This window comes from Pangasianodon hypophthalmus, chromosome 4, assembly GCF_027358585.1.
Source record: "Pangasianodon hypophthalmus isolate fPanHyp1 chromosome 4, fPanHyp1.pri, whole genome shotgun sequence".
Taxonomy (NCBI): domain Eukaryota; kingdom Metazoa; phylum Chordata; class Actinopteri; order Siluriformes; family Pangasiidae; genus Pangasianodon; species Pangasianodon hypophthalmus.
The window spans coordinates 30,096,229-30,123,314 of record NC_069713.1 but is presented as its reverse complement, the minus strand read 5'-3'; the positions used below and the strand labels follow the sequence as shown (position 1 = coordinate 30,123,314).

The 27,086-nt window shown below is 36.8% G+C and overlaps 1 protein-coding gene across 1 annotated transcript; it reads left to right on the top strand.

Annotated features, from left to right (window-relative positions):
* Window positions 1-1,423: 1,423 nt before the first annotated feature.
* On the top strand, window positions 1,424-24,538 carry pigk (phosphatidylinositol glycan anchor biosynthesis, class K). Its single transcript, XM_026936498.3, has 11 exons — window positions 1,424-1,563; window positions 3,217-3,270; window positions 3,454-3,545; window positions 3,690-3,825; window positions 4,791-4,902; window positions 5,013-5,109; window positions 6,313-6,430; window positions 7,306-7,416; window positions 9,493-9,668; window positions 18,017-18,095; window positions 23,740-24,538. The coding sequence occupies exons 1-11, from the start codon at window positions 1,480-1,482 to the stop codon at window positions 23,854-23,856; spliced, it is 1,176 nt and encodes a 391-aa protein (XP_026792299.3). The 5' UTR covers window positions 1,424-1,479; the 3' UTR covers window positions 23,857-24,538.
* The last annotated feature ends 2,548 nt before the right edge of the window (window positions 24,539-27,086 follow it).

Sequence of the window (27,086 nt, the reverse complement as noted above, 5' to 3'; positions counted from 1 at the left end):
ACAACACCCGAACAACACCCGGAACAACTGCCCCACATGTTGTTTATGGCATTATTGCAGGTTGACCAATGTGCAACATTCTCTGTATAATGTCTACACTGAGGTGAGTTTGATCAGATTGCAAGACGTAGGCAAAAAAAGTATTATTTGTTTTGCAAAAAAACAAAAATTACATTGGAAAAGTGCATCTTTAGGAGTCTTTAGGAGTAAAAATATCACACTGAATTCCCATATAGAGCTGAATAGGAACCCAAATGGATCCCGAAAGATTTTCCGATATTAATCTCATAGGTATGTACAAGTTTCTTATCAGAATCCTTTAGGATTTTTTTTTTTTTTGATAAGGGCATATTCCTGCATAACCTATTATGTTATATACCTGATGCTTTACTAAAAGCATTACTAAAATCATACACTGTTACACTACCAGCCTAAATATACCTTCATTCCTATATGATCTACAGAAAAGTGGCTCCTTTACCTACACTATTGTCTCACAGTGCGTTCATGCTATAGCAGAACGACAATGTGAACAAAATGACAACTCAAAGGTTCTTTTCTATGTAACTCACATAACATTGTACCGTCTTTCAGACAGTGTTTATTATTACTAGAAAAGGATAGGACATGTTTTCTGACACATATAGACTTAAAGACAAGTATTTATGAGTTTGACGAAAATGTGAACGCTGTTTTAGAAGTCAGAAGTTTGTAATTGCTATAATTCAGGTAATGCCAGCTGAATACGTGTTGACATCTCAGTCTGTATTCCAGTCAAATCTGCATATAACACATCTACTTGTAAATAAATATAAATTATTCCTGTTAATATACTCTAACAAGTCTCGACACATGATAATGCTGAGTATGATTTTTGCATTTCATTGATTTTTTTTTTACCCTCAGTAATGAGAAAAAGGCAGAAAATGGCAGCACACTAGTAAACATCATGTCTACATTTGGGAATACGAAAGTGCAGTATTTCATATACTCAATATATTTCAGCATTTCAGTCAATTTTACAGGAATATTTGGGCTGTAATGGTTGCTTGGACTTGCTCAGCAGCCACAATGCATTGATTTATAAAATTTAGACCAACAGTTTTACGGAAAAGTAAAACACATTAAATATATATATTGTAATATTTGTGATGAGTTTAGCTTTTTTCTCACTCACTTTTATATATATATATATATATATATATATATATATATATATATATATATATATATATATATATATATATATATATATATATATATGCGTGTGTGTGTGTGTGTGTGTGTGTGTATACACATACGTGTGTGTGTGTGTTTAAGTTTAAATAAAGCTTTCTCATACTAGTGCACTTATTTTGTTACTTTATTTTGTTTTATTACTTTTATTTTGAAGCCGTGTCTTTTATGAATCCGTGATCGATTAGCTACTTCCGGGTTTAAAAGGCGAAGCTGTCAAGGCTCTGCACCAGGCTAGCAGAAATGGCAACTTTCATATTACTAACACTATATGCTTTTATAAACTGTTTCACATTTTTGCCAGTCGTACACAGCAACAATGTTGAGGTAAGCCTCTTAATTTTTTTTTAAAGTCACGTTTGTGTCTTTAAAATAATACAATAACACAAGCGCTAGACGGCTTGCTAGCGTCGCTATGACAGTTGGCCCATTCATAACATTATTGGGCGCGTGCTAATTCCAAATCGCGGTATGTTCCCTACGTAGGCGCCCTATTTAGAGAACAAAGTAACGGCTCGTGCGTTCCAATCTAGTGCACTATGTGTCGAATTGGGATGCAGTTGGGATTCTTTTAAGCCTTGTAAGGCGTTTCTCAAAAGCCTTCATTTGCTTATGCAAAATAAATGGTTAGTTAAACGTAAAAAAAGGGAAAAGAAGCATATTCAAGATTTTATATTTTAATGCACTATATCAATTTAGATTTGGTTAGGTTATTATATTACCAAAGCTGCATTAGCTAACGAGCTAATTAGGCATATTAGTACACTACATATAAAGTGGACTATATAGTGCACAAATATAGGAAGCAGGGCGCCATTTTGAATTCAGCCAGACCAGAGCTATGGTTTCACATTTATTAGTTTTATACTGGAATCTTTTCATCACCTGTCCCTTCGTCTGCTCCATAGTAACTTAAAAGATTCAGCATTTGAGTACATAAGGAATAAAACACTACATGTCATGCTGTAATGGGAAAATAATCAAGGATTATGGCTGGTATGATGAAGCGAAGTTACTATTTCCACCCCAAAGCTGATTATTTTCCTTTAACAGCGCAGTGTTTCATTCCTCTTATAACACAACAATTCATCAACGGTTACAATTTTTAATTTATTAAAGAACAGCGAGACATAGTTGTTTTTATCCGTTTATAGTTACATATAACATTAGTTTCTGTTCTCGTCTACGTTATAGTAGCTATAAACAGCCGGTCTCAAACCACTCTCACTTTTTTCTCTCTTAATAAGACAAAAATAAATCAATAAGTAAATAAAACACAGCTTGTCATATTATCAACTCGTCCGTCCTGAAGGCTTTCCTGTTTTCGCTGACACTGGAGACTCCTTCCATAACTGTTAAATAAACATCTCCTTCCAGAAACCTTCACCATATCAATAACATTTACATTTACTTTGTTAAATAACAGCAACATTTTTATTCTGTCTATTGTTAAGCTTAGATTATATGGAACTCCTCCCACCATACAAATTCCTGTGTAAGTTGTTAATCAACGTTCTGACCAATCAGAATCGAGAATTCAACAGCATTGTTTCTATGGTAACAGTGACGACATGACGGGATGCATTTGTCTTGTTTTTATTTAAAATATTCAGATTAATAATAATAATAATAATAATAATAATAATAACAGCACAGATCTTTAAGAATGTGAGTCGGCGTCTGACGTTTGAATCAAAAAGAATCGGTTCAAAGAGTCGACTCGTGTGTGAGTGACACATTGTTGTCACTTTTCATCACCAGAGTGATTTTTTTTTTTTCTTTCAGGGATAAAATAATTATGGTTATAGATATGGATCATATTGTTCACCTGTTTTTTTTTTTAATGAATCTGACTGATGCTTTGATTCAGAATTGATTCTTTATGTAAAGAACAAAAAGACGGACAGCATTATATCGCCTTCAGTAGCACATTGTCTCTGTTTCTTTTTTTAAATGATAATTTGGCCATTTGTGTTTCAGACGAAAGCTGCGCAGTTCTTCAGCAGCGGTCACACGAACAACTGGGCCGTGCTGGTGAGACTAAACCTGATTTCTCTACATCATCATGAACGAAAGCTCTGATCACTTCCTACCTGCCGTTTCCATTTGACCTCATCGGTTAAACTTCGTTAACAGAAGGGCGTGGTCAGAGCGGTAATGACACGTTAAGCTTATAACAGTAACGAGACTGAATGTGTGTTTAACGCTTGTGTGCAGGTTTGCACTTCGAGGTTCTGGTTCAACTATCGCCACGTTGCCAACGTGCTGTCTGTGTACAGGAGCGTGAAGAGACTGGGCATCCCGGACAGGTCAGTTTCACCACTGACATCGACGTGTGACGTCATTTTCATCCTACCCGGCTTAGATCTGTGTCGGTATTCGTTTGAATATAACTGTCATGTCTGTCGTTCATTCTGCGCTCTCTCCACCTTCTCCTCCTCCTCCTCCGCCAGTCACATCGTTCTGATGTTAGCCGACGACATGGCCTGCAACCACAGAAACCCCAAACCTGCTACCGTGTTCAGCCACAAGAACATGGAGCTGAACGTGTACGGAGACGACGTCGAAGTGGATTACCGCGGATACGAGGTGGGCGGGGCCTGTTTACAACGGAAGCGAAAGAATCGCGCTAAACAGGATTTTAAAAACGTTAACGCTTTCTTTTTTTAAGTATATTACACCACATCGCTCTTGAATTCTCAATTCTGATTGGTCAGGAGTTCTAATACGTTATCGTTTCTATAGTAACAACTTGCGCATGGATGCGCCACATAAACGGATTTTAAAATTTGTATAACTGTTGATATGGCGAAGGGTTTTTTGGTTTTTTTTTTTAAATAAAAGTAATTTTGTAAGGAGTCTCAAGTGTCAGTGCTTTGTAACAGTCACAGATTTCCAAAAAGTGAAAAACACACGTTGTGCTTTCTCAGTGACGTGACAATTTTATTTATTTATTTATTTTTTTGCTTAATTAACTTGAAGAAAGTGTATAGCTGCTATAACATAAGCGATAACAGGGATTCAGTTGTTTCATGGATGTTTCACAACATTAAATGTAAAAAAAAAAAAAAAAAAAGCGTCTTTCTTTGATTATTACTGCTACTATATTAATGCCGCTATTAAACTAATACCATTTTAGGAAAATATAATAAATTATCTTATCTTATCTTATCTATTCATCACTGATTACTTTCTGATAACAGCATGCCCTGTAGTGTTTTACTTTTGTTTTATGAAAGTTTCATAATATCTATAGTTTTATTTTAAATACATAAAATATAAGATATATAATATTTTATTTTCTATACTTAATTTGCAATTTTATTTTAACATTACTTCATTTGTGTAGCGGTAATATTATGATATATACATATGCATAGAAATATATGTTATATTAATAGAAATATATATTATAGTAGCCTGTTTTTATTTTCCTTTTTGTTTTTATTAGCATGAAAATAAGCAGTGTGTGTTATAATGACTCATGAATAATGGCTTACCAGTTATTTATTTATTTATTTATTTATTTATTTATTTATTTATGGCTTGTTTAGGTGACAGTGGAGAATTTTCTGCGAGTGCTGACCGGACGACTCCCGGCGAGCACGCCTCGCTCCAAGCGCTTACTGAGCGACGACCGCAGCAACATCCTCATCTACCTCACGGGTAAACGAAACACACACACAAAAAAAAAAGTTTGCACCTGAAAAACCAAAATGGCCGCCGTAGGTCTCTGTAATGTGATGTGATGCTTCGTAACTGTGCGTTTGGGGCAGGTCACGGTGGGAACGGCTTCCTAAAGTTCCAGGACTCGGAGGAGATCAGCAACGTGGAGCTGGCCGACGCATTCGAGCAGATGTGGCAGAAGCGAAGGTAAAACCATCGATTAAAGATAAAGTCTGATTTTGAACTGTGTGTGAAAATAGGGAGAGGTTTTGTTGTTGTTGTTGTTGTTGTTGTCGTCGTCGTCAGAGCTGAACTAAAGAAACCACATGAGGTATAGATTTTCTCACTGTTCTCTAACTTTCCAAAAAAACACAAATGTTTATTTTAACAGCGTCGATTGCAGTGAGAACTCCTGAATCGACCCGAATGCAGCACGTGAACCAAACATGCCGTGTGTTTTGGGTTGCTTTTTGTGAATGTAAACTGAGCCAAAGCACAGAGCTGTAGCGCTGCAGAAGTGTGAAGTACTGTGGATATTTGGACCAACAAACAAAAAGAGGAAAAGAACGCTGGTTGCGACACACAAACTGGTTTAAACTACTTATTCTTATAATTATCGAGTGCTTGGGTGATTATTTATTTATTTTTTTGTGACTTTTTTTTCCTATATTGTATTTCTGACCAGTGAATAAAATAGATTTACGAGGGTGTTTTCAGCTGTACACAACACAAAATGTTTTTTTTTTTTTTTTTTTTTTTTTCTTCCCTCGTTCATTTCATTATGAATAGTGTGAAACTAAACTGAACCAGAAGTATCAAATCTGATTCGGACTCTGCAAAAATGGACCAATTAGGCATGAAGACGCTCTTTAAAACATTTTATATTTATTCATTCAGGTGATGTTATCTCTCCAAAGTGACTCGTAGTTGTAGGATTCGGACTTAAACCACAAGATGAGGAACAAATAAATAATCAAAGAAAATAATACCAATATACATATGTAATTCTATGATTCTTTAAAAAAAAAAAAAAAAAAGAATGCACATTCCTGGTGGAGAGATCGATATAAATCCAATAACACTGTGTGTGTTGTTTATAGCCGTACCTAGTTCTTGACGCACAACCGGAGTTGACCTCAGCAACGAGCTGAACGCATTACACGCCACAGGAAATGCGATTTTGTGTCGAATCAGCTGATCTAGCTAATCTATTAATGGCATGTTTGGAGCTGTGTTTTGGGGGCCGGCGATGTGGAATGGAACAAGAGGTCAACGCGACGAGCGCTAAAATGCTCCAACCTGCCATTATGGCTGGGTTCTGGAAGTCAACAGGAAGTCGATCCTTTCGTTCAAACAAATGACATGACTCATGCCTTATTAATTATTATTTTTTTAATTACTACTCCGCAGATATAACGAGCTGCTGTTTATAATCGACACCTGCCAGGGGGCGTCCATGTACGAGCGGTTCTACTCGCCCAATATCATGGCTCTGGCCAGCAGCCAAGTGGGAGAAGACTCTCTTTCAGTAAGCGCTCAGCAGTTTCATCTTTCTTACATCAGTTTGTCGACTTTCTTGGGATTAGAGCCTTCTCATTTCACATTCCGCGACATTACGTGTAACTATAAACAGATAAAAAGTATGGCGTGTTGTTCGTTAATAAATAAGCACTAACAGTCACTTTGCTTCATCACACCCTCCTCGTTGATTATTTTCCCAAAGCAGCACATGTTGAAGTGTTTTACTCCTTACGTAGCGCCTGTGAAAAAGTATTCGCTCCCTCCATCATTTACATTGGATCACAGTGGAATTAATTAGGTGTGATTCTTTTTTCATGGTGTAGGTTTTTGCCAGGAATTTTTCAGATACAGGTTTATTTATATATATATCGTCAATCAGGTGATTTTAATAAATTTGTATATAATTTATATTTATATAAATCTTTAATATTAATCTGATGTCTCAATCTAATTGGCTGCATCGGTCATTATTTAAACGTGTCATAGTAAAAAAAAAAAAAAGAGGGGGTTAATAGTTATGCAACTGATCATTTTGTGTTTTTTAGTAATTGTAATAAATGTTAACGGCTTGTTTTTTGACGTTAAAGACTCGCTGATGCTGTAAAGTTCATGCTTTGGTAAACAATACAGCCTTGAAAAAGTTCAAGGAAGGGGGTGAATACTTTTGAGAGGCTCTGTGTACAGTTTTAGATCTCCATAACTGTCACCAGAATGAGTTTAGTGTCAAAAGGAGACTGAGTAGGAGTATAAAAAGTTTTTTTGTTTTTTTTTATATAAAAAAAAAGGATTTTTTGAGGTGTCTGTTACATGAAAGGTTTTACGTTAAGATTAAATTTTCAGATTTTTTTTTTTATGGTTTGTTTTTATCTCTCTGACGTGCAGCACCAGCCTGACCTCGCCATCGGAGTCCATCTGATGGACAGATACACCTTCTACCTGCTGGAGTTCCTGGAAGACATCCATCCTGCCAGTCAGGCCAATATGAACGATCTGGTGAGTGTGTGTGTGTGTGTGTGTGTGTGTGTGTTTTGACCTTGTGGTGACATTTGGCTGGTCCCCCCAAGAAAAGCTTTTTTTTTAACATTAAATTAAGAAACTAAATAATGTGTAATTAAGTGGTTTAAAAAGTAATTTTACTCTGTAATTAAGGTGACTCAAAATTAGTTTAATCATAATTAAGGTGGTTAAGGTCTTTGATGTGACTAGTAATTAAAGTAATTAAAAGAAATAAAGTTTTTTCATCATCATTTATTACGCTAACTTGTAATTAATTAATCAGAAATCAAATTAACTCGTAATGAAGGTGATGAGAAATTCGAATTAGAGAAATGTAGGTTATTTAAAGTTTCACATTACCTTAACTACAGGCAGGAATTAATTATCTTATTAGTTACCTTGTTTACTAAAAAAAAACTTTCTTTCAAATTACCCAAATTACAAGTCACATCAACTGCTATTTACATTAATTGTGATTTATGCTAATTTTGCGTTTTGAAATCAAGGTAACCAGGTAAATACGGTAATATGAAATCAAGGTATCTCCTAAAATATGGATAATTTATAATTAAGCTTTTAAAAAAACACCTAGCTACTTTTAAATTAGGATCATTTGAAATTGATGTAACTTGAAATTAAATTTAGGGTAATCACGGTATTACGGAAATCAGTGTAATCAGCGCAGTAGGTCCTTTACGGTAATTCGTAATCAGGTTCATTCCTATTTAACTTGATTATGACCCTGATTTTTGTTTTAACTTTCCAAGCGAGATATTTAGGGTGCTAAAGCTCGACAGCTTTTCAGTTTCCCTTCCAGTTGAATGATCTCTCGCGTCTGCAGTGAGGCGATGAAAAGTGCCAGATGAAAAACGTGGCCACTTTAAACAGACTGCCTAATCCACGTGTAGGTCAATCGCTTTGAAACACGCAGGAGGTAGACCTTTTCTCTCTCCACCTCAGCAGATTATCAGCCACTCATCCGACTCGGGTGGCGTGCCAAATTCATTTTGATCCGCCTTTGGTTTTTCTGTGAAGCGCCCCTCCTCTGACCGAGCCGGATCGATGTGCTGTTAGATGATTTCGTCCTGACAGAAGCAGAGCCAGTAGCAGGATCAGAGACAGAGACAGAGATAGATAAGTGACTGAAATACATATGCAATGAAGCAGAAACAGCAGCGAGTGCCTCTTTGATCTTATTATAGGCGCTAAAAGCCCAGCGTCCCTGTTTAGCAAATCGCGAGTCAGCTTTTCACTCTGCCTTAATAGGAGCTTGATGGGTTTTAATTTTATCAGGTCTTTTTATGTTGACATTCACAGAGACAAATGGGTTTTTTTTTTTTTTAATAGTATTCGGAGAAGGTTTGCCTCCTAAAACCTTCCTAAAATGACTTCTAGATATAATTGTCTTTTTTTTTTTTTTTTCCCCTGCATAATATAACCATTTATGCCATTTATGCCATTTATGAACATCTGATTTAAAAAAAAAAAAAACATTTAAAAAACCCTTCTGTCTGTTAAAAAAAAAAACTGCAAAGAGAATTTATTATATATTATAAAATCTATTGCTGAAATAGGGATTTTATGGGTTTTATGAACAATAAATGGTTATGTGAAAAATATAGTTACAAATGGCTCAGAGTGTAAAATATTAGAAATATAGTAGTAATAATAATAATAATAATAATAATTTAGTAAAATATTTGTGTTAAATGAAAAAACATGATTATAAAGACTTCAAAGTTCAAAACATTTTGAGCAAGAAAAGTCATTAAAATATTCAAATAAAGCAGCAACATTAAAATATAAATGTAATATAATAATTAAATATAAAATGTAAACATAAATATATTAATGTAATTTAAAAAATCAGAACAAACCATGGGTTAACCAGTGTGTTTCTCTTTTATTTATTTATGTTTGTTTGTTTGTTTGTTTGTTTTTGTTATTGTGTGTTTATCTTCTTATGATTATCATTAACAGATGAGTGAATACATGAACATAGGGTGGGATTATAAAGTATTGTTCTCTTAAAAAAAAAAAAAAAAAAAAAAAAATGACATTTCTTTATCCCAGTTTAAGGTGTGTCCACCGAGCCAGTGTGTGTCCACGCCGGGCCACCGTACCGACCTGTTCCTGCGAGACCCCGGCAGCGTCCTGATCACCGATTTCTTCGGCAGCGTGCGTAAAGTGGAGATCACGCGGGAGGTGGTGAACCTGACCACACCGATAGAGGAAACATCCACAGTCACGTGAGCGTCGTTTATTTTAATCACCACGTGCACTGAGACTCCAACACATCAGGCACCATGCAGAGAAAACCAACACTGGATGCCATCCGCAAACCATTTTAAATCAGTTTTATTTGTTTTATAATTATCTTGGCCTTTATTTAGCGCCGGCTCCATGTTCTCGGTGCTTGGATTATTTTCGTCATTTCTACACACACTTAGTAACGGTCTGTTTACGTTTTTCCGTCGGATTTCTGACCAACGAGAGAAAGTTTTATGAGGTTGCTTTCAGCTCTGCGCGCCCCTCAGACGTGTTTTTTTCTTTCTGATTCGTTAAATTATGTCCAGCGTGAAACCCAGATAGCAAACAAACAGAAAGAATTATATATATATATATATATATATATATATATATATATATATATATATATATATATATATATATATATATATATATATATATGTATAATTTTTTTTTTTTTTTTGCTGATTTGAATTAACAGGTGTGAAAACAGCCCAATGTGTACAGAGTGTTAAGCATGGGGGGAGAGAGAGACAGATGGATGAAGAGAGAGAGATAGAGAGAGATACACAGCAATGTAGAGAGAGAGAAAGAGAGAGATACACAGTGATGTAGAGAGAGAGAAAGAGAGAGATACACAGCAATGTAGAGAGAGAAAGAGTTACACAGTGATATGTAGAGAGAGAAAGAGAGAGATACACAGTGATGTAGAGAGAGAGAGAGATACACAGCGATGTAGAGAGAGAGAGAGATACACAGCGATGTAGAGAGAGAAAGAGAGAGTTACACAGTGATGTAGAGAGAGAGAGAGATACACAGCGATGTAGAGAGAGAAAGAGAGAGATACACAGTGATGTAGAGAGAGAGAGAGATACACAGCGATGTAGAGAGAGAAAGAGAGAGTTACACAGCGATGTAGAGAGAGAAAGAGAGAGATACACAGCAATGTAGAGAGAGAAAGAGAGAGTTACACAGCGATGTAGAGAGAGAAAGAGAGAGATACACAGCAATGTAGAGAGAGAAAGAGAGAGTTACACAGCGATGTAGAGAGAGAGAGAGATACACAGCGATATAGAGAGAGAGAAAGAGAGAGATACACAGCAATGTAGAGAGAGAAAGAGAGAGATACACAGCAATGTAGAGAGAGAAAGAGAGATACACAGCGATGTAGAGAGAGAAAGAGAGAGATACACAGCGATATAGAGAGAAAGAGAGTTACACAGCGATGTAGAGAGAGAGAGAGGTACACAGCGATATAGAGAGAGAGAAAGAGAGAGATACACAGCAATGTAGAGAGAGAAAGAGAGAGTTACACAGCGATGTAGAGAGAGAGAGAGATACACAGCGATATAGAGAGAGAAAGAGAGAGATACACAGCAATGTAGAGAGAGAAAGAGAGAGTTACACAGCGATGTAGAGAGAGAGAGAGATACACAGCGATATAGAGAGAGAAAGAGAGAGATACACAGCAATGTAGAGAGAGAAAGAGAGAGATACACAGCAATGTAGAGAGAGAAAGAGAGAGTTACACAGCGATGTAGAGAGAGAGAGAGATACACAGCGATGTAGAGAGAGAGAGAGATACACAGCGATGTAGAGAGAGAGAGAGATACACAGCGATGTAGAGAGAGAGATACACAGCGATGTAGAGAGAGAGAGAGAGAAAGAGAGATACACAGCGATGTAGAGAGAGAGATACACAGCGATGTAGAGAGAGAGATACACAGCGATGTAGAGAGAGAGATACACAGCGATGTAGAGAGAGAGAGAGAAAGAGAGATACACAGCGATGTAGAGAGATAGAGATACACAGAGATGTACAGATAGAATGAGAGAGACAGAGAGAAAGATGCACAGTGAGAGAGACAGGGGAGAGAGACAGAAAAGGCATACAACGAGAGCGAGAGAGAAGGGAGAGATGAAGATAAAAAAGGAAAACAGAACGGTTGATCAAATTAGTGATATGTGATCATCAAATCTGATAAAGCAGGGGCGCCAAAACTTAGGACCTGCAAGCTATTTTAAAAACGCCACAAAATTCGTTTGCTATTGAGTTGAAATGAAGCTGTTGCTGTCGCTCTCACAACACACTGATTTCAGGATAATGTGATGATGGTTTCCATCAGATAGTACACTGAGGTCCAGAGCAAGCAACAGAGTACACACACACACACACACACACACACACACTCACACACACTCACTCACACTCACACAGTGGTGCGTTTTTTGTTTTTTTTTTTGCCATCAGCGTTGGCTGGGAATCAAATAAAAGCCCAATTTGCGATATCCGCTCTACAAATGCCATTTTAATAACCCGCTGCACATCTGTCGTCATGGCTACCACCGAACAGGATGAATCAGGACGCAGCATTACACATTTCCTCCTGCTAACAGAGTCCATTACTGCTTTTATAGCCGTATCCACTTCCAATATCTGTTTCATCAGCAGTGATAAACTAATTCAGTTTAGTCAATTAACATCACTACAACATCACTACGACAGGACTACACTGCACACTGAGCCCTAAAAGATTCTTCTTACGAACTGAAAACACACAAACATCACGTAAAAAAACACGTAAACAGCCATAATAAGAGTCAGTATCAGGTGGTAGTTAGATGATCACAGTTAACATGACAAATATATACTCACTTTATTAGGAACGCCTGTACCTGTGATCATTCACAGAGCTATCCAATCAGCCAATCACGTGGCAGCAGCGCAATGCAGAAAAGCATGCAGATACAGGTCGAGAGCTTCAGTTCGTGTTCTAATATTAGAATCGGGGAAAAATTGTGAAGGCCAGACGGGTTCGATCTGCCTGGAAGACTACGGGTAACTCAAATAGCCACTCTTTACAGCCGTGGTGAGCAGAAAAGCAGCTCAGAATGCTACAACAGTTGTTACCGAAAAACCACAAAGCATTTTGTTGTTACAGAGAAACCACAAAGCATTTTGTTGCTACCGAGAAACCACAAAGCGTAAACTCCTCTGTTTTTACAGCTTCACCTCGGACAGTTAGAAAGCGCTGACACTGGAGACTCCTTCCCTAAACGTTAAATAACCATCTCCTCACAGAAAGCTTCACCTTATCACTGATTACACGCATTTGTTAATCTATGCATCTGTAAATTTGTCTCCATGACAACACATCCTTACAAATAGGTTACAAATAGAGCAAAGATTTATGATTAAACAGCAATTTGATCATATCAAACAGCTACATTATTGTATGCGTTTATATCTATATTGAAGCATCAAGAGTAATCCTGATCACCTTCAATATTTTCAGTGTCTTTTATCAAGGACACCGCAAGGTGGCAGTAGTGCATCATCCATTTCCTCTTCCTGTCTTTGGCACAGGCCTGTGAAGGTCTCTCAGTTAAGAAGAAATCCCACATTGAGCAAAAAGATTTCAAATCTTACCTGATGTTATAATTAGCGCATAAAAAGGGTAAGATTATTTAACTACCATGTTCTGCTATGAGGTATAATACTGTCTGAGTCCACAAACAAGAACTACTTGATTCATTATTGGATTATTTATCCAACAACAAATTTGGACGTTGTTTAAAAACTCATTGATAAAACGGAAAACTTTTCATAGCTGTTTGCGAAATGAACGCAGGAAACTTAAACATCGTTTAAAACTATATACTATAACATTCCACAGTGCTGTTGAATTCTCTCCATTCTTATTGGACAGAAGGTGTTGTTTAATTTTCTTTATAGTGAGGAGTCATTTATTTAACATTTCTGGAAGGAGTCTCCAGTGTCAGAGCTGAATGTCAGCACTGAAGCTATAAGCTTACGTTTTCCCGAAACAGGAAACTTTTAATTTATTGTTTTTGAAGCTGTAACAATTTCTTAAAACCTGAAAAAAACATCCAAAACACGCAGCAAAAAATTATTGGAGATAAACTTTTCCAACAGCAGAATTCTTCAGAATGGAAAGCTTTGCGGTTTCTTGGGAAAATGACAGGATGCATTTTTTGTCTAATAAACATGAAGAGAGAAATAAAAAGAGAAGCCGATGAGGAAACGATTGTTTAAAGCTGCTTTAATGTAAGAGATAACAGGAACTTGTATCGTGGATGTTCCACAATATTAAATGTAGCTATAAATGGATTATTATTTAGTACATAAAAAATGTTAGTGTTGGCAGATTGCTGTCATATAAGAGGAATAAATCACTTTGGGACTCTCTGTTAAAGGAAAATAATCAACTCTGCTTCCTATAACACTATTCAAACAATAATTTTATATGTACGCAACCTGTAAGCATAAAACTTGACAAGGATGTAAAGTTTATTTTATATAATAATTTACGCTCATTCTTGTGAAAGGTGCCAATAATTCTGCAGTCGTCTGTACATACACTGTAGGAAATTAATTGCGTTCAAACTTATAATCTAGCATGCTAGCTACCTGATAAATCATGGGATAGTCATCACATTTAATCCCAGTTCAGGATAAAGGTTTTTGAACGTACACCGAGTTCGCAGAGAGAAAAAAGTTCTCCGCAGTGTTTCATTGTTTTAATGTTGGGAAGTTGGTGGTTGCCATTTTCCCCAAATTAAATAATAATAGTAATAATAATAATAAAAAGCATAAATATTCATCAAGCATTTGAACCGAGCCAGATGCAGTTCCCCCCTCAAGAGAGACGGAAAATTAGTGCTGGAAACGCACTAACAGCCGCCTCCATTAACACAAGCAGCTCCAAGCGACAGCTTTTCCAATTAATGGGAGAGGCGCTTCATTATCACCGTTTTAATTTGAGGCTTCGGAGGGGAAATCACGCCGCATTCGAGCTAATCAGCGGGGCAGTAATGGAGAAGGAACGGAGGGAGGAGCAAGCGCCCAGGGCGCATGCTGAACAAGACAAGCCGATCCTCATTTCGAGCGCTAATCGGTTGTAAAGCATCTTCGATTAGGGCACAGTGCGATTTCTAAGAGCCGGCTCACGGCGCTTGGACAAAATATTTGCGAGTCTGAAGACATCGTGTTATTCAGAAACGGGGATTACATGTGGGAACGTGTCTCACATATTCTAGATAATGTTTGAGTATACAGTCGTGTCTATAAATAGAAATGTAATACAGTAAAAAGCCTCAGATGATTCGTTATATTTCCAAACTAATTGCATAAGGTGCAGCAGCGGCTCATGAAGTTTTTGTTTTGATTTTGGTGGAGCGAGAAGAAATTTTTGACATAGCCTCGAACAAAACAAAGTCGAGAGGATTTCACGCTTGGAGGATGTGGTGTGTTTTTAAACTTGCCCAATCTGGCAACCTGGTCATTAACTCTCTTGTACACTGCACCTCCTCCACAGAAAATGTTTAGAGAGTGAGCACGGGGCAGCGTAATACCTGCCCCAGTGGGTCTCTTTTTATTAGCGCTTGTTGCAGTTCCCATGTTTGACCACTAGATGCAAAAATAACTCTATGGAGCAAAATGGGGCAGTGATCACGCAGCAATATCTAGAACCAATCAATGGAAAGGCTTATATCTATCAAATAGCGACATTAAAATTATTGGTCACTCCAAATAGTTAATTGGAATTTTAATGGAGTTTAAAATGTATTGAGTTGAAGCCGTGTCTGCCAGGTTCTGTCCCAGAAACAAACAAACAAACAGCAACAACAGCAAAAATGGACTGTTTTTCTAATTCCCAGACCTGGAAACAACAAATGCAAAAAATTATTCAAATGCAATTCAAATATAGTCTTTATATCTCCTGCGTGTAGCACACAGCCATCTCCCCCCGGTGCAGTGGAAGCTGGAAGCTGTTAGCATTTTTAGGTTGCGCGCCGCTTTCAGCTTGCAGCAGAGCCTCCTTTATTCCCGTATCTCAGCGGAGATGAAGATGTAGCCCATCCGCCCGCCTCATCCCTCGTTCCTCTCCTCCGCTACTTCACAGCTTTGTCTTCTCCTCCATTAAGAGGATTGTGCCACTTAATAGACTCCCCCTATCCTCTTTTACGCTTCCTGCCCACTGTTTTATGAGAGTGAATGGTAATTCAGGACAGCCCAGTTGCGTCAACGGCCACCGCTCACCTCGCGTCCTGAGTTAATTAAACGTCAACTGATGCAAAGTAAATCAAAAATGCAGCCGTGCTCTCATTACACAGAGGCCAGCAGGTATAAATTTCCTATAGTCAACGCTTGAAAGTTCACAGAGAGGTGTAATTGCGACGTGTTATTTGTTAGGTACAGCAGGCCGAGGCGGTGTCGCAGTTTTAAAGCATGTCACCGCTTAAAATAGTTACATTAACATCAGGGTTGTGTATTAATTACAACTCGACGTGGTAAGAATGTGCATGTATTTCCAGTACTAGTGATACTCGTTATGAAATAATGACACGAACAAAATAATGCACAAAAAATTTCACATACGCAAAGAAATTAAAATGCTGCCTCAGAAATGGTCTAGAATAAAATAAAATATGCAGTTTATATGTTAAAAAAAAAAAACAAGTAAATCAGTAAATAAATTTGTAAATGAACCCATATAATTATTCCGAAGTTTCAGCCAAATAAAAATTTTATTTCCACGTATAAAACATCAAGGATAGCTTAAATATTTGCTCGTTTTGATAATTTCACACAATGAATAAATCTCCACAATTTATTTTTTTTACGTTCATGTTATAGTCATATTATAGATGCAGTTTGTCTTCAAAAATCAGAAAAAAATTGATGACAAAATTGTTTCTACCTGCCTAATTTCAGAAAATCTTTTCATTGTTATTTTGAGATACTTGGACAGTTTTAATAAGCATTTTTTAAAAAAATTATTATTATTACTTGGTTATTTATTTATTTATTTTTGTCTACAAATAGCAAACACAGCTTTAATGCAAATTTAATTAGCATTTTATTGATTTACACACAACCTTCATTCCTGATGTGACTCGTAGGCTGGGCTAACTGCCTCTGCCCCATTTTTAACACTTTCAGCTATATAAACGCACCCAACGACACATTCTGTAAGACAAACGTACAAAATAGACAATATTATTTGCTTGTATAACAGTCTTTCGCATTGATCAACTCTCACTCGTTACTCAAATCTCTTCTCTGTCTTTGTTTCGCTCCTCCGTCCTGCGTCAAATCATGTCCCTTGCATCAGTCAGCATGTGGTATCGATGGCCTTGTCTCAAATTAAATTTCAGGAGCCACTTGTGTAAGGAGCTGCGGTTTGGCTGGCTTTCTGAGCTCTGAGTGCCCTCGATCGACCCGCATCCTCTAAGAGCTTAGCCAGCACGAATCAAGGGCCAAGACATTACTACAGGTCTACAAAATGAACGAGGGAAAGAAAGTAGGAGTGGGCGAAATGACAAAAATATCATTTCTACATATAAATCTACAATATATATTGAAATATTTTTATATATAATATATATATATATATATATATATATATATAATGTGTTTATAACAGACGCATCAGTTGTGATGCGTTTCAAAATACCGGAGTTCAAAGATACTTTTTTTAATGTCTTAAAAAATGTGTAAAAGCTAAAAAAATTGAATAAATAAACATATAAATAAATAAATAAATAAATAAATAAATTTTTGTATTTTACAGTTTTTTGGGTAGAGAGTGACTTCAACTCAGCTGCTTACAATGCTTAAAAAAAAAAAATTGAAGAAAAAAAAATTACGTTTTAAAAAATATCACAATATCTCTTAAAAGTGTATCGCGACATAAAATATCAGTATCATGATCAGTCATCATTTTGCCCAGCCCTTCTATTTTTAATGCCTTTCAGATGTGTTTTCTTCTTAGTAAAGGATCAAAAGCCACATTATTTTAACACTAAATGTGTTTTGTCTAGTCAGGTTTGTTGCGTCTGACATACAGCTAAGACCCAATTTGCGATTTATTGGTGTATTTACAATCTTCATTGTGAGAGTTACACACTTTATAAACTACCAGAGGTGAAATCAGCGTAGTTTACGGTAAACTGCGTTTATTTGCCCTGCGATCAGAGAGCCGATGATTTGAAAATTGGTTCGTTATGTCTGCTACAAAGAGAAGAAAAAGAGAAGAAGAGATTTATTGTGTGTGTCATGTCTCTAAAAGCTTTAGTGATCATATCTGAACACTGGAGATTTGTTTCTAAAACTCACTCTATCAGACGCAACAAGTCTTCGTTTGAGTCTCTTCCATTAGAGGTCAAATGAATGCAGTTTGATCAATAAAGCAACATTAAATTGCATTTATTTGGCCAATCAGAGAGCCATTGGTGTGTTAAAAAATAAATAAATAAATAAATAAAAGTATTTGTGGGTCTGCTGCATAGAAAGTAATGGCTTTTTTTATTTTTGCTTCAGGTCTGTTGCTCAACAAAATGAGATGAGCGAGGTGCTGTCTTACGTGGACCAGTTACCAGTGGCTGAAATCATTCATCAGGTACGTGTTGAGTTTAACACGGTGAAAAATGATTAGAATAAAATAAATGTGCTGATTTTAAATACTTACTCACAGAACAGCTCTGAAACTGCAGAAACTGCATAAGCTCCAGGTTTCTGAGGCTAAAACGCTCTCAGGTGTGAAATCCTCTGGGGCAACTTGACTCATCTGTATGCAACACTTTATACCAAAGCACTGCTGAATTCTCAATTCTGATTGGTCAGAAGGTGTTGAGTAGTTTTCTATAACAGAACATAAATGGATTAAACAGTGACTAATCGTAGATATGGTGAGGTTATCTGTAAGGAGATGTTTATGGAAGGAGTCTCCAGTGCCAGTGCTATGTAACAGTAAGAGGTAAAGCTGTAAGTGCTGTAAGAGTAGAAGGTCATAAATACACCTTAGATTTGCATTAGCCTTTGAAAACTCTCCTTTGAAAATGACACAGCGATAGGAACAAGTTTAAATGTAAATTAATACGACTGAAGGGCAGGTATTAAATTTGCTGAAACCCTTCTGTACCAAAAAAACAAAATAAAACCATTATTTTAATTAGAATTTGTATCACAGGTTCTCCAAATAATGAACGTTTCTTGAAATTGCAACTTAATAATAACGCATTTAATTGTGTTATACTTGATGTGCAATTACGCATATGTGAGGGAACTTTTGTTTACGGTTACGTCACAGATATCAGGAACAATCAGTACACACCAACCTCATAATTTCTGAATTCTCCCCGTACTCATGTGTCCTAATGTCACGCATATTCTTTACTATATACGCAATCAATGAGATTTCGCACACAAACTTAACCGTTTTATTTAGATTTTGAGTACGTTACATCCTTGGTATAAACATAGAATGTGGAACTCCTTACCATCTACTTACCATCGCCATGCGTAAACTACTATGGGTGTAAACCTCAGGTCGCACGTGATGCGATATAATTTCGTTTCTCAAAGCAACGATTCGATATTTGATGATATCGCTGACTCTGATACGATACGATATGATTCGAGCTTGTAGACTCTGATCGATATGTGAGCAACTTTGTTTAGAACGTCTAACATTCGTAGAACAGCTAACGTTAATTCACGAATGATGATGACGTAGAGAAGGACTGTTTTAAGAGTCGAGAAAGTTACGAGAAAATCACCTAGCTAGGCTATTAAATTATTTAAAATATGATTTATTTTCATGCACCAGTTTTCTGTCCTTTTTTGATAATCGATTATAACAATCGGATCGTTACACCCCTATAAACTACAGCGCTAAAATGGTGTATATAAAATGCAACGCACATTTTTTAAAAAATTATTTGTTCTGATTTGGACTTTGTATTGCCTGATCATCAGCTATTTTAAATAAAGCCCCGCCCACCTCAAACTTACAAGAAGAAATCACAGACAAAATCCCTGAACTGAAAATGACCAACATTGTTCTTTCTTTTCTGGTTCACCTGTGAGGTTTTCCTAAGTATGAAGCTAATCATTAGCTCTTGTTTCTTCCTGCTCTTTTTGCGACTCTCAATTAATGTATAACTGGGCAACCATTATCTCTCTCATTTTCTTTCTCCCAATCTGCTTCTTTGTTCTTTTCATCTTGTAGTTCACTCTCTAAATGAGATTGTCTTGCCCTACCTCCTTTTTGTGTCACATCACGGCACTTTCACGTCTTACGACACATCCGAAGCGAGCGGTTTAAACCGATTAAAGACCCCTCGCTGGTTTTACTCTCAGCCGAGGCCACACTTAACCTCGTCGTGATCACTAGATGCCCCATGGGGGAGAGCAAATTTTGTTGTCTGGTTTCTTATTGCCTCACCTCGAGTTGACTTTAAGAGGCAACCAGTTCTACATTCCCATTGGTCTGGTTTCGAGACAAATCACAGGTTTATATTAATGCGCTCGTTCAATTACATTCCCGTTTCCGTAGTAACAGCTCATTCTCAGGGACTTGAACAGCACTATATTAAAAAACTGAAAATAGTACAGTGTTTGTTGCAAATGGGTTTCACAAAGTGTAGCATTCCTCTATATAGCCTTCAATTCAATCAAAGTGTTCCAGCACTTAACAAGTCTCTGGATTCCTCTTCTAATTTCTCATTTATGGCACATTTTTAAGGTTTTCATTTGATTCACGCTCGTATTTTAACCTTTTTTTCCGTTGAAATAAATTGAATTCAGTCGTACGCATTCCCACATCGAAATTAGCTAGCTAGTCCTAGCATGTTTAAAGGTCCTATTGAAAAACATTTTAACATTTTCCATAACATAATATTAATTTTAAACAAATCGGAATGAAAATTCTTATCAAAGGAGTCTTTAATCTTTAGTGACCTTGTATAATTATGGTTAACTGATGAGTAATTTTAGCTCACTATGTAGAATACAGTATACGTAAAACATAGACCAGCAATCCATCAATAAGCTTGGATAAGCTCCGCCCCATTGTTTATTCCACTTTTTACACCTCATGTGCAAGTATTAAATTTGCCTGAAAACATTTCTCCACCAAGACAAAACCATTATTTTAATTAGAAATTGTCAGAGTTTCTCCAAATAATGAAAGCTTTGGTTTTGTGGCAATACCAGTTAAAAATGAACGACTTTTCACATTTGATTTGTTTGTTTGTTGCCGCACCCTGAGAAAGTCTGCGTTCAGTTTCTTGCCAGATTCTCAGCTCTGAGCCGTGTGAAACGAAATGTTGCCTGTCCCTTTGTTGCTCTCTAGTGCAATTTACGGCTGTAAATGTAATCCCTGCTTTGTGCTCAGTAGGAACACTTTATATTGCGTCCGTGGCTGGAAAAAAAGAAAAAACACGCTTTGTGCAAATCTACATCAGCGCAATCTGCACCAAGAGAGTCGTATATCGCAGCGGAGAGCATTTTGAAGCCCGTGATTAGCAGATAATCAAAAGATTGCGATGAAGCACACAGTCGTCACCCGTCTGTTATCTGAAAGTGTGCCGTCTCAGTGGGAGACGAGCTTATCCAACCCGCCCTCCCAGCTAACACTAATCACGCCGCGCTCAGTCGAAGATCTGGGCCATTTTTTTTCCCGCCGCTCTCGGCACGATTACTTTTCACTTTACGTGAATGAAATCCTGTCTGTAAATGAATTTAACATTGGCAGAGACACTGTGACTTCAGGGGGGTCAGATATAAAGGAAGGAAGTACATTTATTGAGCTCGGTGTTGGATCTGTCGACACGGAGGGAAATGTCTTAATGCTTTTGGTGAATTAGTTAGCCAAAAGCTCAGAGGTTTTATTCTGGTTTAGCGAAATATCCAACAGACAGAAGGACGAGTTTTGTGAAATGTGACACGTCCCATATATGACCTTGACAAGAGCGTCTGAATTTGTTAGCTAATTAACTGTGTGGTGTTGTTTTTTTTTAAGATTAAATAAGTTTTTGTAATGAAATTTTTTGAGTTAGTCATGAAAACAAAGCTTTTTTTTTCCAAACTTCACCACAATCACACTGAAAATGGAAATGGTGATTAGTTTTAACAGAACGTGTGAGAAGTTTAGCTCGTCCCTGCCTTGGCGTAAAACTGAAACCGGTGTATATTTAATTGGCTCGGGGTGAACGTGTGAACGTGATTTTGTGTTTTGGAGGAGATGCGTGGTGACCTTTAACCACTCCTGTATGGAATTGTTCCAAAATGGCATGAAGTTTTGAAAATCCTCTGATCCAAAATCCACTCCGGCTTTTCACACAAAATGGCGGAACGATCCAGACCAAATCCTCAACAGGACGCATCACTGTTCCTGAAATTCCAGCTAGCTGATTATGTAATTAAATACGACGTTGTACAGGCACATAAATAATCACCAATCTTTGTTTCGTAATAAGCTGCCTTTTATTTATTTTTTTTTAGCTGCAAAAGTTTGCACACCCTTACAACAAAATGGAGACATTTAATTCCAAGCACCTGTGGTATCACTGATGTGGTTTCACATCTTCTTCATTATCACAAGAAACTAATTGAAGAAATAGTGCATGTTATTTCCCTTGGTCAATATTTTTTTTATTTTGTATTGTTGTATATCTTTTTTTTTCTTTGTTTTAGATCAACTGTAATACAGAGGCTTTTTTTTTTTTTCTTTTTTGTTTCCCCATTCAAAAGTCATGGGGGGGGGCACAAAATTTTGCACTCAACCATATATATTACTTTACTTCATACATTTCCGTCTTGGGATGCCACATGGATCAGAGATCATGTGACCTCAGTGTGTCTAGACCACCGATGTACACACCAAGCTGGCGTTTCTATGGCGATGATTATTTCCCATAATAATCACCTCATCTTGAGCTTCTGGTTGAAGTGTGAGCTCTGGATGAAGTAACCGCACATCAGCCAAGTACTGGTGCAGTTTTTGAAGTTGTATCTTGGCCAGCTGTGAGCGATTGCATAATTATTTCCAAACGAGAGGTACTGAAAGGTCTAGAGTCGATTCTACATTTGCATCTTAGCTCTCGGCATCAGGCCCAGTGCCAATCTCACGAAGCTGAGAACTGTGTTTAAAAAAAAAAGTACACTTACAATCCCCTCCAGAATTATTGTAATCATGCTTCCTGAAAATGAGCAAATATTAATACTGTTGTATTCACCAAACTTTTGGCACCCCTGGCCAAATGACATATTTCGTTGAATTTAATATTATATTGCTCATGGTTACTTTATATTAACAGAGAAGTTTGGACAGCCTGCTAAGTCAGTACTTTTGGCAGATATCACATCTTGCAAATGCTTTCTGTAGCCAGCTAGGAGTCTCTCTCTTCTCGTTTTAGGAAATATCACCCACTCTTCCTTACAGAACGCTTCTATTTCTGAGGCATTCATGGGTGGTGTTGGTTGCACAGCATGTTAAAGATCTTCCTACATCGTTTCAATGATGTTAAAGTCAGGGGGACTGTGCGTGAGAGTAAAGTAACCGTGCATTAAGCTCAGAAACCTCCTACAGTTTGACCTCCGAACAAATTACTTCTTCCTCCACCACCTTCATCTGTAGCCTGTTTCTGTAGCCGAAGGTCGTGACACTGATCAAACCGAGCTAACAAGCAAGCTGAGCCACTAAGCTTTGTGCAGCTAGCTAATGTCAGTTTATTAACAGCAGATGGATTTCTGCAGGAACACAACTTTTTTTTTTTTTTTTTTTTTTTTTTTTGTAATAATCTCCTCCAAATTCCACTCAAACTTTAATTTTCAGATAATAATAAGTGCATCGACCTCTTTCCGCGATGCTCCCCCGCTGTTGGCACACCCAGATCTCTCCTGCTTACTTCCTCTAAAGATGGCTTTTGTCTTCCTTCCCGCAGGCCGCATGCTGCTTTATTAGATAAGAGAGAATTGTAGTGCTTTTCTGCAGCGTACGGCGAAGCAGTTTAAGAAAATGGCCTCGCGTTATTCTCTCGAACGTAATTGCAAAGTTATGGGGACGTCTTTCTTTTTAGAGTAAACCTCTCAGCCGCATTAGCATATAAATGCACTCCTGCTGATGCCTGAGTAATAGGAAGTGATTTAAAAGTATAATATATACACATACACAATGTGATGACGTGGCTGTACGAATGAGGAAAATGTCTGTTGTTGTTGTTGTTGTTGGTTTTTAACACTCTTTCTGCTCTGCACAGAAACCCAAACAGAAGGACTGGCACCCTCCAGACGGCTTCATCCTCGGCCTGTGGACGCTCATCCTGCTCGTCTTCTTCAAAACCTACGGCATCAAACACCTCAAACACATCTTCTAACCGATGTTCATATTTCTCCATCACGAATTCCTACTTTTGTCTGGAGGTTTTCGACAGCGCCCATGCTTTAAAAAGTCCTCAAGCTTTTTTAAAAAAGCATTGTGAGGCCCAGGACACACTTTTTGAAAGGCGACGCGCTCTGACTACTGACTTTGACGATCCTTTGTTGTGGTCTGTTACGGACTGTAATCTGGTTAAATTTCAGCAACAGGGACTTTTTTTTGGGGGGGGGGGATTGATGGGGTTCTTTCACCACACTTTTTATTTATTTTTTTATTTTAATCCTCGGATACAGTCGACCAAGGACAACCTCACTTTGAAACTCGGTTCAGCACGGTTTAAATATGCCACCGACGTTGCACTGAAACTCTCTGAAATCAGAAATGTGGAAGCTCTTCATTTATCATCAGGCTTATTATAATTTCCGCTTGCTATTTAACGACAAACCAAAACAATTTTCCCTTTACCTCATGTCCAGTGTGTGAATTTGCTCCTTTACTTTTGCACCGGAGCTACGAGGCTGATGTGGCTAACAAATAGTGGCTAACTAATTTCGAATAGTTTAGTATCTCAGCCTGGAATGCTTGCTCACACGGTTTCTGCCATCTAGTAAGTATTAAATAGACATTTTGCACTAAAAAAAAAAAAAAAACATGATTCAATCAGGATTTTGGTATATATATCGCAAACTCAACTTTAATATCGCATATATGTCACAAACTTAACTTTTTTTATGTATCGCATGTATATCGCAAAGTTAGCTTTTATATATCGCATGTATATCGCAAACGTAGCTACATCAGCCTTGTAGCTGTAACGAAGCAAACTTAAGACACTAAATATGTTGGTGGTGATCAATTAGTTTTAGGATAAGTGGGAAATTTTTCCTTTTTTTTTTTTTTTTTTTTTTTTTTTGGGGCCAAATTTGGACTCCCAGCCCAGTTTAACTTTAATAAATCTAGAGGTTCTGTCTGGACACACTGCGATTATATGTAGAAGCATTAAAAAAAAAAAAAAAATTTTGAGAACTGTTCCTTAACCTGTTCTTGTTTTTCCAGAAGTTACAAAAAAAATCTATTTTCATTAAATTTGCCTGCGCAAACAAAAATTGTAGCAGGTTTTAGCAATTTTAGAACTTTGAATTGAATATAATTTCGTAAAATTGCGTCAAAAAAGTAATGCATTTTTTCAATAACGGATATCATCTTTTCTATTAGCGTCAGACTTTTGGACATGATGCACCTGTGGGTGAGCAGACAAGGGCTAGGAATTATGGGTAATTTTTGAATGTGAAGTTCTTTCAATGTTCACTATCCACTATCGAGAACTTTTATTATTTTATCAAAGAGCACGCTGTTTAAAAATAAAATCAGTTCTGGAGCTTTTTCGGGAATGGACGAAATGTAATATTCTCTTCACATTGGTGTACAGACTCCATTCTATCACAGCACTCTTGAATTCTCCGTTCTGATTGGTCGCAAGGTGTTCATTAACAGTCGTTGTCTATCATTTCTATAGTAACAGCTAACAGTATGGTGGCACCTAATCTAAGGCTAATGATATCCAGATGTAAAAAATGTGTTTTATTTTATACAAAGAAAAACTTTAAATGGTGTCTGGAAGGTTTCCATGAAGAGATGTTTGTTTAACATCGAGGGAAGGAGTCTCCAGTGTCAGCGCTTTGTAACGGTAACATTTGTTCGCTGTAACATGACAAGCTGCATTTGTTTTCTTGTACATTTTTGGCATATTAATATTAATGAGAAGCTAGGTGAACTAGCTTTTTTCATGAAAGTTCCACAACATTAAAGGTAACTATAAAGGGATAAAAAGTAGAATTTAATAGGAGTTTTATAAATAAATTTCATGTTGTATAAGAGGAATAAAACATGCTGTTATAGGGAAAAGAATCAACGTCAGGGTGGTAACAGTATCTCTGCTTCATCATGACACCCCTTTGTTGATTATTTTCCTGTAACAGTATACCCCTAAGTGCTGTGTTTAGTCAATAAGGGCACATTTTTCATTTAGTGAGGAATAATAGAACCGTGTGTGTGTGTGTGTGTGTGTGTGTGTGTGTGTGTGTGTGTGTGTGTGTGTGTGTGTGTGTGTGTGTGTAATGCACTGGATCATGCAATATCCTGTACTGCTCTAAAACTCTCTGATGTATTATGAAATGAAGGCTTTTTTTTTTTTCCCCCTTTGAAATTTTTTTGTTAAATGAGGTGGGGTTTTTTTAGTGAAGATGAAGAGACTCCTGAGTGCTTTTATTTTTTGTTCTCAAAGCTTTCAACTCTGCATAAATGATTATATCAACCAAGTAATGAAATCAGGTGTTGAATTGAAAGCTTTCACACAGAGATTTAGCCCATAACGTTTTAGTCCATTAGGGCAGGGACGTTACTGGATACCAGAATGATGGAGTTCTGTGGTTCTGTGGTGAGGAAACCTGAAATATAAATAATTTCTCACATTGTATAGCAACACTCTGAAATTTTGACCACCAAAAATGTAAGTATGTTGAAAATTATAATCCCCCCCCCCCCCCCCCCCCCCACTTCATACACCTGCAATAGTTTTATAATTTGTTATAATTTAATATCAATATCTTTTTCAAAAGACACATTTGTCAGTAGTTGTGTTTTTCATTACCTTGTTTTTTTTTTTTTTTTTTTTTTTAAAAAGAGGTTTTATTTATTTTCAGCACAAGTTTGTTGAGAAATATCCACAAAAGTCAAATAAGCATTATGTCAATTAATAAATAATTGTAATTAATGCTTTTCAATTTTAAAAAGCATGAAAAAAGCAAAATGAATTATTATGGATATTTATTTATTTATTTTCAGTTTTCAGTCCAGAATGCACTAAATATTGGTTCTGGTTTCAGCTGAGAATTTTTTTTTTTTTTAATTTTTTTTTTGTTTATTTTTTTTTTTATAAACCATAGAACACACTACAAGATTTTTAAAAATGTAGCCTAGGTGAAAGTTTTTGCTAAACCACTGAATATAAGGTCTGTTTTAAAAATCTAATTATTTTTTATGACCAAATAATTGAATACTTTGCTAAGTTTTAACTCGATTGATGTCCATCTTTTGTGCGATGTTGGATCGATTGATTATACTGTGCGTTTTTAATATAGCTCCACTCCAAATCTGGAGAATGAAGACAAACGGCGAAATTCGAAGGTAAGGAGAACATGGTGTACATTTTTGTCTTGTCTGTTACTT